Consider the following 14,946-nt stretch of genomic DNA (forward strand, 5'->3'; position numbering starts at 1 on the left):
CTGAGGAGTTCAAGACCAGCCTGGCCAACATGGTGAAACCTTGTCTCTACTAAAAATACAAAAATTAGCCAGGCACAGTGGTGGGCACCTATAATCCCAGCTATTTGGGAGGCTGAGGCAAGAGAATCACTTGAACCTGGGAGGCGGAGTTTGCAGCAAGCCAAGATCGTGCCATTGTACTTCAGCCTGGGCAACAAGAATGAAACTCCGACTCAAAAAAAATAAAAATAAAAATAAATAAGCAAATAAATAAATTTAAGAAAGTAGCATTTGAGGATTAAGTTTCAAAACTGTTCCTGATACATATTTATTGCTATATAAATTAATAAAATACAGAGCAATGCATCTAGACAGAAACTGTAGTATGTTAATTTAGATAGAAATAGTGAGATTTGGGTAATTTTAATAAAGCAGTACTTGTATGCTGAGGGTTTTCTCTTTAAGTTTTATACTAAATATTCCATAGACTGCTGACATAAATTGATCTATTGAAGTCACTTAACAAAATGTATGAGATGAGTCCGATTCAGTTCTTCAAAAGCAGCTGAAAAACAGGTAACCAAAAAGGTAACCATGAAAGCGTTGCAGAAAGCGTTGCACTACTCCAAGGGGAACTAGAATAGCAAGACTGATTAAGGTAGAGATTTGCTTTTATAATATGAAACCCAAATGTAAGGCTCCAACTTAAATAATATGCCAGGCTGTTGCCAGAAATGTGCCAATTTTAACTTTATCTTCCTGTTCCTGAAAGCAGAGCCCCTTCCTTCTGTTCATTGGAAACGTGATTCGATCTCAATTTCAGGCAGGCATAAATGGCACTTTTTTTTTTTTTTTTTAATGGAGTCTCACTCTGTTACCCAGGCTGGAGTGCAGTGGCAGGATCTTAGCTCAATGCAACCTCCGCCTCCCAGGTTCAAGCAATTCTCTTGCCTCAGGCTCCTGAGTAGCTGGGATTACAGGCACCCGCCACCACGCTTGGCTATTTATTGTATTTTTAGTAGAGACAGGGTTTCACCATCTTGGCCAGCCTGGTCTTGAACTCCTGACTCATGATCCACCCACCTCGGCCTCCCAAAGTGCTGGGATTACAGATGGGAGCCAGTGTGCCCGGCCAGTGGCATATTTTTTAAAAGCTACCAAGTGACTGTAAGGGGATGACCCCTTCCCAGCCCAGACAGAAGCAGAGATCAGGATTAGCAAGGATAGTGGAAAGCTCCTGAAATCAATTTCACATGTTTTGGTGCAGCCAGGTGTGAGCACATCACATATGACTATAAGAACACTAGGAAGCGGTCGGACGTGCTTGTGAGGGAAGAAATGTGTGAGTGGAAACTTCTGGATCCTCATTACACCCACTGATAAAACGAAGAAAGCCTTTCTTCCGGTAACAAAGAACAAGGACAGACCACTTCCTGGAGCTTCCGGGTTGGAAACACTCACCAAATCATCTGCTGTCACAGGCTGTCCGCTTTTGTCACTGGCCACCACCATCCTTCCCAGCCGAGCCTTCATGTCCGCGAGGCTGTCCGTCAGGGCCAGCACCGCCATGATCTCGCTGGCCACCGCAATGTCAAACTGCGCCTGAAGCAGCCAAAGCCCAGGCAGTGATCAGTGACAGCACCACTGGGATGGCCGTTCCCACAAGGAGCTGGATTTCAGCCATGAAGCAACTGCAGGCCCAGGGAGCCTATCCTCAAAAGGCCATGAATGCAATCCCATCACTTTTCTGCGTGTCTAGACCATGCAGGTTTGTGCCTGGTGCTCCCTAGGGTGGTGTCCCAGGGGGAACATGCTCTTTGCCATGCTCTGTTCAGCAAAGGTGGGCTGGGTTAGGCCCCGGTCACACCCGCTCACAGCGCCACCACATGGTTTGCTGTTGTAGCACGTCTCAGACTTAATTGATTACTCATGTCATTAGCTGGCTAGGGTGTGTCTCTACCACTGGACCATAAGTGTCATGAAGGCAGGGACTGTATTAGGCAGGTTCACTTCTGAATTCAGAGCATGGAGCATGAAACCCAGCAGGCATGCAATGCACATTCAATCAATTAATGACCAGCCTACGGACCTCCTTCCCTGTCAGTAATCGGTCTGTCAAGGAGTCTGCATTTGTCTGTCTGGCACAGAGACAAGGGGCAGTGAAAGATCCTGGCTTCCTGCATGTGAGTCTACGATCCCAGATCTGGATCTCAACACAGCAGGGAGAGCACTCCAGTCAACTGGTGGCACAGAATCAATTTTCAGCTACCCAGGAGGGTATGGCCACATCAGATCTTGAAGCTTTCAGTAGTGAAAGCTTAGAGAGCAGAGACTTTTTGCAAAAAGTTCCTAAGACTTCGTGTTCCCATCTCTTGGCTCTGGCTCCATATTTGTACAAAGTCCAACATGAAATCAAAGGGACACAGGAGTGTATACTTCCTCCTCCTCATAATTCAGTCACTAGGAACATTTCTCTGGACAGAACCACTTCATTACATCCCAGCTTAATTCTCTTCTCTCCAAGGGGAGTGTGAGCCAGACAAGTTCAAGCTTACGCAGAGAAAGAATGGCTGTGCCCTGGTGGGATCACCTTAGGGGACATTTTATTCTCCATTTCCATCACTGACAAACAAGGAAATGAGGAACTTTCTGGCTACTTCCTGGTTGAGATTGCATTAGGCACTGATTTAGTGAAAAAATATTACCTGGAAGTCATATACAACTATATTCAATTATTGCATTCTCAATATAACTTATTTCAAACATAAGTGGTTTTTCATTGTATGAAATTTAGGGTTCTCTATACTACCACTCCATTATAAGCAGCATATAAGAAAATGACTAAAAAATACTGAGATTTTCTGTATAAAATATGAGACTAGACATATTCTTGAAATATTAGCTGTGTAAATAAGAATATATAATCCATATTCAAGATCTTCATTTGTAATTGTTACAATTACAAAATTCCACATCTGGAGCATCAAAAAATGAAACCAACTGGGTCAAGTGAGATATCATTTATTCACTTTAATGACTAAATTATGTGCATAGTGTAAGGCTGCTCATTTTGTTTTGCAAATAAAATTTTTCATATAAAGATGCAAATAAAACTTTTATTTTTATCAGCTTAACACAGGTTTATTGATTTAGTATTTACTTTTTCATTTCGTAGATATATAGTGGTTGTATATATTTATGGATCACATGAAATATTCTGATACAGGTATGCAATGCATAACAATCACAGTAGGGCAAACGAGGGATTTAGCACGAATTTAAACAAAGGCCAACGTGGGCTATTGGCTCGGATGTAAATTGATATGAATTTCCTGGAAGGTACTGTCAAAATATATGTCAACATTTGAAATTTGTAACCTCTGATTCTGCAATCATACCTCTGGAAAATATCCTAAGGGTATTGCCAACAAGTACACACACACAAATGTGTTTACTACAGCTTACTTGTGATAGCCCCAAACCGCAATCTACATGCTCATTAACAGGGAACTGGTTGAACCCATTACGGTACCTCTAAGAAACATGACATAGCCATTAAAACTGATGCTACAGATCTACCTTTATTGACCTAAAAAGTTGTCTTTACTACAGTCTTAAAGATAAATAAGAAGCAGTTAAAACCCTTAAATACACTATAATCCCTTTTTACTTAAAAATATCTATGCACAAAGCAATACAAGATATAGCCTTGGGCAAGATTTTTAACATAACATCCCAATTTCCTCATTTATAAATCAGCCTTACAAATGAAATGTGCTAATGTATATAATGGAAATGTTAATACAATGCACAGGGTAGGCACTTAAATGAAGGCCACTGTGAATCTTCTATCTTTCCAGTGCCTGACCAGCACAAAAATATGCAGAGAAAGGGCTTTTTCAATACTTGCTTTCATTCCCAGTCCTCTTTCCACAGGCAACGAATGCCCTAGTCATCTTTCTACCTTTCATTCTAGGCACTTATATACAGAAATAAGCTATAAGTGCCTAGAATGTAAGTAAACACGCTGGTTTTTTCTTAACATAAACATGTTTACAATGTCAGTATTTTACTTCAAATTTTTTAAATGGTTTTTAAAACATTTCCAATGGGTATGAGAGCTCTCTACTCTCGTCAGGACACCTATACACACATTGATTAATTTCAACTCTCCCATGATACAAAATGACAAAGCAAATATATGCAACCATCCCTACCGTTGGACATATGGATTGTTTCAAATTTTCACCACAGTAAATAATGCCGCAACAGATATCCTAATACACAGAATTTTTTCTGCATCTAACACATCTTCTTCATCTTTTTATTAAAATACTTTTAGTACGGAAGTTGTAATGGTTGGGTCATTTCAAATTTTAGTAATAACAAACTCATCAAAAAAGGATTTCTACTCTCACGTCCCCATTTCCTTGCATCCTCACTAGCATTTAGTATCTACTATTTTTACTTGATAAACTCCTAGGTAAATGATACTTGACTGTTTCAGTCTGCAGTTTTATGACTACTTGTGAATATCCTTCCATGTTGGCATTTTACTTCTGTATCCATAAACTGTCTTACTTACTCTACTCATTTGTTGGACAGATATTTACTTAACACCTACTACTATATGTAACAAAGTTCTGTTCTGAGCATAGGGAATACAGCAATAAATAAAAAAGGGAATAACCTCTTTTCTTATAAAACTCCCACTTCAGCAGGAGAGGCTGAGGAACCTGAAAAGCAAGAATGCTTGTTAAGGATTTAAGCCCACTATAGTTTGGGCTGTCCTTTTTTCCAATCAATCTAATTCCATCTTCCTATTTTTCAGAAATTTCTAAAACTTCATGGCAATGATTGCAGTTTGCTAGCATGGATATTGGAAATCTCTCTGTGTGTATGTGTAAGTTCCAGGACTGGTAGGAGAGGAGGTCCATGAACTTAGTTTCTCTTCTTAAAGCAATGCCTGTATTTATTCACTTTTGAATTCAAGACATTTCAAAAGGTCACAAGTCTACCTGGTATAAGGATTGGTTATTATAGAAGAGGTGACTCTTCTTTCACTAATAAAGACAACATAAAGGGCATAAATCTAAAACGGTTCTAAAATGTAAAGTTTATAACCAATTCAAAAAAAAAAAAAAAAAAAGAAAAAGAAAACACAACACAATTTAGAAGCCTACTGTGCCTGGACGAAAAATCATGGAATTAATTTGTATTCCCTAAGTGCCATTGACACACATGAAAAATCTATTACAGTGAAGGCAGACATCATAATATTTCTTCTGCATTCTGTTTGAGTAATAAGCCACTATCCTTTAAAAACAAAAACAAACAAACAAAAAAAACTCCTCATGCTATGAAGTCTAATAATTAGGTGTTTGTTCTTTGATATGTAAAATTTGAGTAATGTGTCTGAGATTTTCTTTGATCAGTTATGTAGATGTAGTATTACCTGGGTGGGGTCCCAATAAAATAAGTAAGAATTTATATTCAAGGAACACCGTAAGCAGCTCTTTCTAAAAACACAATTTGAAATATACGTGAAAAAAAATGAAATTAACATACATGGAAAAGTTGGTAAAAAGACCCTGGAGCCTCTGTGTCTTGCAATCCTCTCCCAGCCCTGCTGAGAGCATGAAACAGTGGGAGAACCACTGGCCACAACAGGTTGGGGATGAGAAGGGAAGGGCAAAGAGTGAGCTCCCGGGCCAGTGGAAACGGACATAAGAACAGAGCCAATCCCAGTAAGAAAGCACCACCTACCTGCCGGGAATAGCCCTTCTCTGTGTTTCCCTGCCCGATGGTTATTTTTCGTAGAAATCGGTCGTTGGTATCCAATACTGAAAAAAAAAAAAAAAAACAGATTAGTTCTTCAGTCAGCAAATATGGACCCGCCACCTGGTGTATGTGCTCATTGTTCTGATGCTCGGGAAGTTGCATAGGGTAAAAGAGACAAGGCCAGGCTCCCCCAAGCTGACCGCCTAGAGCGTAGACACAGAGAAAGAATCAAATAAACAAAACAACATCCACTAGAGGTGGGGCATGGTGGCTCACGCCTGTAATGCCACCACTTTGGGAGGCTGAGGTGGGGGATCACTTGAGGTCAGGAGTCAAGACAAGCCTGGCCGACATGGTGAAACCTGTCTCTACTAAAAATGCAAAAATTAGCCAGGCATGGTGGTGGGCTCCTGTGATCCCAGCTACACAGTAGGCTGAGGCAGGAGAGTTGGTTGAACTCGGAGGCGGAGGTTGCAGTGAACGAGATCACGCCACTGCACTCCAGCCTGGGAGACAGAATGAGACTCTATCTCAAAAAAAATAAAAGAAAGAAAGAAAGAGAAAATAACCACTAGTGATGAGTGCCACAGGAAGATAAGGGGTGTTATGATGAAACCCAAGTCACAGAAGTCAATCCAGTTTTCTCAAAAGGTGGTTCATAAAACAACCAGCAGGTTGGACGTCGTAGTTTAGGCCTGTAATCCCAACCTTTTTTTAGAGGATTTTTTTGGGAGGCCAAGGTGGGTTGATCACGAGGTCACGAGTTCGAGACTGGCCTGACCAACATGGTGAAACCCTGTCTCTACTAAAAATAAAAAATTAGCCATGTGTGGTGGCACCTCCCTGCAATCCCAGCTACTCTGGAGGTTAAAACAGGAGAATCACTTGAACCGGGAGGCAGAGGTTGCAGTGAGCCGAGAACGTGCCACTGCACTCCAGCCTGGGGCAGTGTGCCAAGAACGTGCCACTACACTCCAGCCTGGGCGACACAGCGAGACTCTGACTGAAAAAACAAAAAAACCCCGGCAACTTCCCTTTTCAGTATTACCCAAAAGAACCGAAAGGAGACACTTAGATATCTGTACACCCACGTTCAGAGCAGCACTATTCAAAACAGTCAAAAGGAGAGAGACCAACAGGTGAATGGATGAACAAAATGTGGCATAGATAGGCAAGGACATATCATGTGGCTATAAAAGAAGGTCATGTCGATACATGAATGGATGTTGAAAACACTGTGCATAGTAAAATAAGCCAGATACAGAAAGGCAAATAGTATGAGTCCACTTACGGCAGGTACTTAGAATAGGCAGGAACAGAAGAGGGGAGTAATTATTTACTGGATAAGGAGCTTTTGTTGGGGATGATGAAAAGGTTCTGGGTATAGTGATGGTAGTGTAATCATTGTGAATGTATTTAATACCATGAGTTGTGTGTTGGCAAATGGATAAAAAATATTATGTCTATTTTACCACAATTTTACAAACCAAAAGCAAATAATGTAGTATTGGGAGGAAAAGTCAATGTGATTAGAACAGGCACCAGTTCTCTTCATTTTTCTCATAGGCTTATTTGAATTTCAGCTGTTGGTTGGGCATGGTGGCACACACCTGTCACCCCAGCACTTTGGGAGGCCAAGGTGGGAGGATCGCCCAGGAATTTGAGAACACCCTGGGAAACAGTGGGAATAAAGAATAAAAAATGAGGTGGAAGGATCACTTGAATCTGGGAGGTTGAGGCTACAATGACCATGATTCTGTCTCTGCACTTCCATTTGGGAGACGGAGGTGAGAGCTTGTGTCTTTTTTGTTTTTTGAGACAGATTCTCACTCTGTCGCCCAGGCTGGACTGCAATGGTGTGATCTCAGCTCACTACAACCTCCACCACTTGGGTTCAAGCCATTCTCCCACCTCAGCCTCCAGAGTAGCTGGAATTACAGGTGCCAGCCACCACACCTGGCTAATTTTTGTATTTTTGTATTTTTTCATGGTGAAAAAAAACGTATTTTTCACCACGTTGGCCAGGTTGGTCTTAAACTCCTGACCTCAGGTGATCCACCTGCCTCAGCCTCCCAAGGTGCTGAGATTACAGGCATGAGCTGCCATAGCCGGCCAAGACTCTGTCTCAAAACAAAACATAACAAAAAACAAGAATTGCACTGATTTACATTTTGCAAAAATTAGATTTGATTTAGTGAATACCATTGCAACAAAACAACACCAAAACACTGACTTTGCTAATTTATGCAGCTTCAAATGACAAGCTGTCCACATTGACAACTTAGAGCCATTTTACTCAATGTACACGATATAGCACTGATGAAAACGGTGACGGGAATTATGTATTTGGGACTGTAGGCATCCATACAATGAAGAAAGCTAACCTTTTCTTTCACACGCAGAGCACTAGCAAGCCAGCTTGCCCTCTTGGCCTGTGGCTGCTCCCTGACGCGGTGGCTGTTAGTCTTTATAACAAGCTCCCTCTCTCTCACACACACACTCAAACCTCACAGAAACCTCCCGTATGAGTTTTTCAGCTATACAGAGCAATACAAAATGACAGGCCTGCTTCTCAATAGCATCATCAGCCACCTATTCTTCCCAAGATGTATATAAGGTGCAAAGTCAATCAATTAAAAACACCTTTCCGGCTACGTAGTATGCACAATCTTGGCACCAGATTGAGGGGATCTTTTTATCAATTTTCTTTAAAATCAACAAGAGAAATTCAGCTGTTTTTATTTAGGAAACAGAAAACAAGAAAAAAAAAATCTGGCAAGATCAACTAGAATCAGTGGCCTCCAAAGCCCACCTGTGGCCTAGGAAGCAGAGAGTCTTGCAATCCACGAGGATTTTCATTATGTAGAGAAAGAGACATGTAACAGCATCAGTGATACATAAGAAATGTGGAGGTTAGCTGGGTGCAGTAGCTCACTCCTGCAATCCCAGCAAATTGGGAGGACGAGGCAAGTGGATCATGAGGTCAAGAAATCAAGACCATCCTGGCCAACATGGTGAAACCTCGTCTCCACCAAAAATACAAAAATTTGGCCAGGCATGGTGGTTCACGTCTGTAACCCCAGCACTGTGGGAGGCCGCAGCAGGTGGATCACGAGGTCAAGAGATTGAGACCATCTGGCTAAGATGGTGAAACCCCATCTCTACTAAAAATAAAAAAAATAGCTGAGTGTGGTGGCGCATGCCTGTAATCCCAGCTACTTGGGAGGCTGAGGCTGAGGCAGGAGAATTACTTGTACTCAGGAGGCAGAAGGTGCAGTGAGCCAAGGTCACACCATGCACTCCAGCCTGGTGACAAAGCAAGACTCTGTCTCAAAAAAAAAAAAAAAAAAGAAGAAGAAATGTGGAGGTTAAATTCTAGGCCACGAGAAAGATACCAGAAAGTAATCCTATGTTAGTGATCCAAAATGGAATTCTTGGTCTCTGAAGGATAGAACTAAAAATGGAATAACAGACACTTACTGGCTCCTGGGCTATGTATTGAGGGGCTACTTGTGCATACTCCTGAGCCAGCTGTACGGAGATACCAAGGTGAAGACAGCACCGGTCTCTGACATAAGGCATCCTATAGAGAGTGCCAGTGGGGATGGGGGTGGAGGCAGTAGGGGGAGATCTGTTTGCTTATTTTTTGCTCTAGACAGTCCCTTTAGTAGTACAGAGCTGACCATGTCCTAACGAACATCTAGAGTGTGCCTAATGGCTGATGAAACAGCCAATACTGGCTAAGAGCCTGGTGGTACAAGCTGTTAAATTAGGGGCAGGTTCACTGTTTCGGCTCCAGTGGAAGACACGGTGCTGATTCCCTAGAATGTTGTTGGGGCAAGGAACCAGCCACCTACTGGTTGATTCCCTGAGGCTGAGGGAGGCTAGCGGACCCTTGGTCCACGGCCAGGAGATGGGCATGTGAGGGAGATGGAGAAACGGCAAGCCTGTGAGGTCCGAGGGCTCGGATGCTCAGAGAGGCAGAGGCTCCAACCTGCCCACCTGTGCAAAACTGCGCTCTGTAACAAAATGGTATGTTAAGCATTTCTGGAAAGGTCTGTGGATTCCTTGTCCCACTCTGGTTCCAGGAACATGAGGCCTTCAAACTTATGAGGTGTAAGATGAAACAATCATGAGACTTGTACACAGGCTGAAAGGAGGGTGTGGTCATTAAATCGTGCAGCATCCATATGGCCTGACAAGAAGGGTTCATTCCCATCCCCCTGCACCCCGAGTGTCCCGCTCTAGTTGTCAAATCAAATAAAGGTCCAATCTCGTCACAAAGGTTCCGTTAGCTCAAGGTTTAAACCAAAAACCCTCCTAGTAACTGTTCTCCATTCTTTTGATGAACAGTCCTATTTCTGATATTAATTCATGGCAATAAGAGCCAAACTACTTATCAAATGTCATTCCAAATTCCTCTGACCCAGGTACCTTGTCCACAGCAATAAAGTTTTCTTTACTTCAGGGCCCTGAACAATAACAGAATTCAATTCTTTTTTGGAATAATTTTGTAAATTGTCACTTCCATTAAAAGTGATTCACAACCACAGAATGTTTCAATCCTTCCTGGCTCCACAGAGAGAAATCAAGCGCATACCAGCCCCAGGTAAAAAGATGATGTAGACTTTCTCTTCCCAAGATCTACGTCTAAGCCCTTGCCCTGTTTCTGATGGCTGCTCAGGCTGGAGTCCCAAAGCAGAAACAGAAGAATGCCAACTGGCATAAAACTTTCTCTTTTAGCACCTCCACGTTTGGTTAAAAATACACTCATTTCCACCTTCGTGATTTTTCTGTCATCAATAAACCTCCAAAACAGTTTTAAAGAATAACACAAAATCACAAATGCCTTGAAAAAAAACAGATGACAATAGATTTTGGACATCATGATGTTTTAATAATAAATCTTCCTAGTTCTAAAAAAAAAATTCAGAGAAAATATGTAGGCTCCTTATTAAAATGCTCAAAGTGTTCATGTCCCTTATTTAAAATGCTATTGGTGTTTTCAAGAACTGAGGCATGCTTAAGTATGCTGTGGTTCATCCACAAAGGAAGATTCTAGAGTATTTAAAATGGCCATTACAACAAAGAGACAACAAAATATAAAATACTTATGACATAAATGAAACACATAGGATATAAAATCTATACACACATTATAACTAGAGTTATACCAAAAAACTAGATGCACACAAAAATCTATGAATAGCAGTTTTACTAGTATAGCAAGGTTTTAAAAATTCTTTTGCGGTATTTCCAAAATCTCTATAATGCTATTACTTATTTCAAAATGAAAAATGTATCCTTAAAAGTTTGCAGGCTGGGTGCAGTGGCTCACACCTGTAATTCCAGCACTTTGGGAGGCCAAGGTGGGCAGATCACTTGAGCTCAGGAGTTTGAGACCAGCCTGGGCAACATGATGAAATCTAATTTCCACTAAAAATACAAAAACTAGCTGAGCGTCGTGGCACACTCCTGTAAACCCAGCTACTCAGGAAGCTGAGGCTGGAGAATCCCTTGAGAGTGGGAGGCAGAGGTTGCAGTGAGCACAGATTGCACCAGTGCACTCCAACCTGGGTGACAGAATAAGACAGACCCTGTCTCAAACAAAACAAAACAAAAACCCTCAAAATTTCCAAGGAGATTTTACTTTAGTTTGGGAGACAAAGACACTCAAAAAAACTACCCAAGCCAGGCAAGATGGCTCACGTCTGTAATCCCGGCACTTTGGGAGGCCGAGGTGAGTGGATTGCTTGAAATCAGCAGTTCCAGACCAGCCTGGCCAACATGGTGAAGCCCCGTATCTACTAAAAATACAAAAATTAGCCATGTGTGGTGGTGTGTGCCTGTAATCTCAGCTACTTGTGAGACTGAGGCAGGAGAATTGACTGAGCCAGTGAGGCAGAGGTTGAAGTGAGTTGAGATCATGCCACTGTACTTTAGCCTGGTTGACAAAGCGAGTGAGACTCTGTCTCAAAACAAAAACAAACAAAAAACCCTACTCAGGCTGGGCACTGTGCTCACGCCTGTAATCCCAGCATTTTGGGAGGCCAAGGTGGGTGGATCACGAGGTCAGGAGTTCAAGATCAGCCTGGCCAACATGGCGAAGCCCCATATCTACTAAAAATACAAAAGTTAGCCATGTGTGTGCCTGTAATCTCAGCTACTCGTGAGACTGAGGCAGGAGAATTGACCGAGCCAGTGAGGCAGAGGTTGCAGTGAGCCAAGATCATGCCACTGCACTTCAGCCTGGGTGACAAAGCGAGTGAGACTGTTGCAAAACAAAAACAAACCAACAAAAAACCCTACTCAGGCCGGGCAATGTGGCTCATGCCTGTGATCCCAGCATTTTGGGAGGCCGAGGTGGGTGGATCACGAGGTCAGGAGTTCAAGAACAGCCTGGCCAACATGGTGAAACCCTATCTCTACTAAAAATACAAAAATTAGCCAAGAGTGTTGGTGTGCACCTGTAGTCCCAGCTACTCAGGAGGCAGAGGCAGAGGAATCACTTGAACCCAGGAGGCTGAGGTTGCAATGAGCCGAGATCGTGCCACTGCACTCCAGCCTGGGTGACAGAGCGAGACTGTCTCAAAAAAAGAAAGAAAAAAAAAAACACTACTCAATACAACTATCACCAAAGTGACTTCTGTTGATCGTGTGGGCACGGCTTTCGGGTTAGGAAAGGATGCTCGTGTTTCAGTGAAGCACCCCAGCTTGGGAGCTGGAATTATGATTCCATTTTAAAGATGAGGAAACTGAACTAGTCGTCTGTCCAAAGTTGTGCAGCTCATAAATGGCAGAGCCAAGGCTTGGTCTCTGGTGTTTGTCTCTCCACCTCATGGTTTGTGGGAAAACACTAAATTCTTAATGGACTGGGTATGTGGATTCCCAGGAAGGAAACTCCCTGAAGGGGCAAGACCTGGGCTCATCTTGGAGGGCAAGAGTGGCCTAGGCAGGAGACGGGATGGAGACGGCCCAGCCAGGGCTGGCAGCAGGACGGAGGTAGGCCCTCCTGGGTAGAAAGCAGGCAGGGAGCTTAGGGAGGGAAGCCACTGTGGGTGTCCTGAAGGCCAAGCTCTGCGATGGCCACTCTGTCACCCAGGATGTGGGAGCCACTGGAGACCTCTGACCACAAGAGGGTGTCTCTGTTAAATGTGAACCCTCTGAACTAGGGCATGGAAATGGAAGTGAGGAAATCTATCAGTCTGGAACTGCTATAAAATGCACATCTCATAAATATGCTCCAAATGTGAGAATAAAGTGCAAACTGAGGGGAGAGGTATGAGAAGAATAATCGAGGAAGGATCAGGAATCCATGCCATCGAACATTTCTACAGCCGTAGAAGGTGCTTGAAGTGTGCTTGCTGTATTTCTGTGCAGCGTATGTGACCGTCTCCATTTCCAATGCCAAGAGCATGCATGCGACTTGCTCAAGGTCATGCGGTGAGTCAGTGGCAGAGGAAAGACACACTCAGGGATCCTGACTTCCCATTTAGTGCTTGCCCTCTCTCCCATCCCGCAGTGAGCTGTAAGACTGAGGCCAGAGCAGGAGAAGGAAGGGGACATCACAGCCGAGAGGGAAGCAGGGAAGTTGAGGTGCTGGGGAGCTCACGGGGAGTCCATCCGGTTGCATTTGAAGTGGTGGAGGGAAGCCTTGTAAACGGGTGGAAGAACATGTCAGATTTGGAGGAAAATCCAGCACTAGAAACACACCGAGAGCCAGTGGTAAGGAAGTGAACAGAGGAAGGTGAGATGGTGGGTGGAGGAGGAGCAGGACAAAGCCAGGGAGGTGTGGTCTTTTTAAAACTTTTTAAACAGTTTGCTTGTTTTTTCTTAATATAGAGACAAGAAGCCAAACATGAGAGAAACTGAAGAGAAAATTAGGATTTTCCTTAGAAATTTGGAAGACACAGGAATAGATGGGATTGAGCCTGGAGAGAAATTTTGTTTGGAGGCAAGGCTAAGGGAAGAGGGTGGTAAGATAAAAGTCACTGAAATAAATGGTGAGAAGATGAAGCACAGGCTGGGAAGACCACTGCACAGGATCCAGCTGTGAGTTTCCGAATTTAATCTAAGAGCTTCGGCCATCAGCCTGCTGGCATCTCCCCAGCACCCACCTCTCTGCCACGTGATGGTAGACGGGTCAATGCTGAGACGGGCAAATTTACTCACTTCCTCTTCTGTCAGTGTGCTCGGATCAGTCTTATTTATTCCCAATTTCTAATGATTAAGAAGAAAAAATGTGAGAAGTTTGAGAAGCAAAGATCACCAAAAATATCTCTCTAATTTACTTTTCTCTATGATTAGTAAAGCCTTTTAAAAAATGAAACTGGGCCGAGCACAGTGGCTCACACCTGTAATCCCAGCACTTTGGAAGGTTAAGGCAGGCAGATCACCTGAGGTCAGGAGTTCGGGACCAGACTGGCCAACATGGTGAAACACCGTCTCTACTAAAAACACACACAAATTTTTTTTTTTTTTTTTTTTTTAATTAGCCAGGCATGGTGGAGAGCACCTGTAGCCTCAGCTACTTGGGAGGCTGAGGCAGGAAAACTGCTTAAACCTGGGAGGTGGAGGTTGCAGGGAGCTGAGATCATGCCATTGCACTCTAGCCTAGGCAACAGAGCAAGACTCTGCCTCCACCCCATCCCACAAAAAAACCTAACTGAACTTTGAAGGAATTGTAGGTTAGGCCAAATCAGACAAATGCCTAGGGCCAGATTTCTTCTCTAAGTGTAAGATACTGGGAATTTGTAACAAAGTCTGAAATGGATTGATGTGAAGATGTCCTGGGTTGACAGCATGCAACTAACTACAACTTGTGCCTGGTGCTGGCTGCTTCACCAGGGACCCTGCTCAGAAGAGACATAAGCCGGGCGCGGTGGCTCAAGCCTGTAATCCCAGCACTTTGGGAGGCCGAGGCGGGTGGATCACAAGGTCAAGAGATCGAGACCATCCTGGTCAACATGGTGAAACCCCGTCTCTACTAAAGGTGCAAAAAATTAGCTGGACATGGTGGCGCGTGCCTGTAATCCCAGCTACTCAGGAGGCTGAGGCAGGAGAATTGCCTGAACCCAGGAGGCGGAGGTTGCGGTGAGCCGAGATCGCGCCATTGCACTCCAGCCTGGGTAACAAGAGCGAAACTCTGTCTCAAAAAAAAAAAAAAAAAAAAAAAAAGAAGAGACA

The 14,946-nt window shown here is 43.3% G+C and overlaps 1 protein-coding gene across 2 annotated transcripts in view; it reads right to left on the minus strand.

Annotated features, from left to right (window-relative positions):
* MTHFD1L (methylenetetrahydrofolate dehydrogenase (NADP+ dependent) 1 like) overlaps positions 1-14,946 on the minus strand; it is a 241,037-nt gene that overhangs the window by 141,564 nt on the left and 84,527 nt on the right. For both annotated transcript variants that reach the window (XM_039467586.2, XM_039467584.2), the window contains exons 16-18: positions 13,878-13,980; positions 5,746-5,822; positions 1,441-1,581 (exon numbers count right to left, since the gene is read on the minus strand). In XM_039467586.2, coding sequence (XP_039323520.1) covers positions 1,441-1,581; positions 5,746-5,822; positions 13,878-13,980 — 321 coding nt within the window. The remainder of the gene's footprint in view (positions 1-1,440; positions 1,582-5,745; positions 5,823-13,877; positions 13,981-14,946) is intronic.

The sequence above is a fragment of the Saimiri boliviensis genome, chromosome 4 (genome assembly GCF_048565385.1).
Source record: "Saimiri boliviensis isolate mSaiBol1 chromosome 4, mSaiBol1.pri, whole genome shotgun sequence".
NCBI lineage: Eukaryota > Metazoa > Chordata > Mammalia > Primates > Cebidae > Saimiri > Saimiri boliviensis.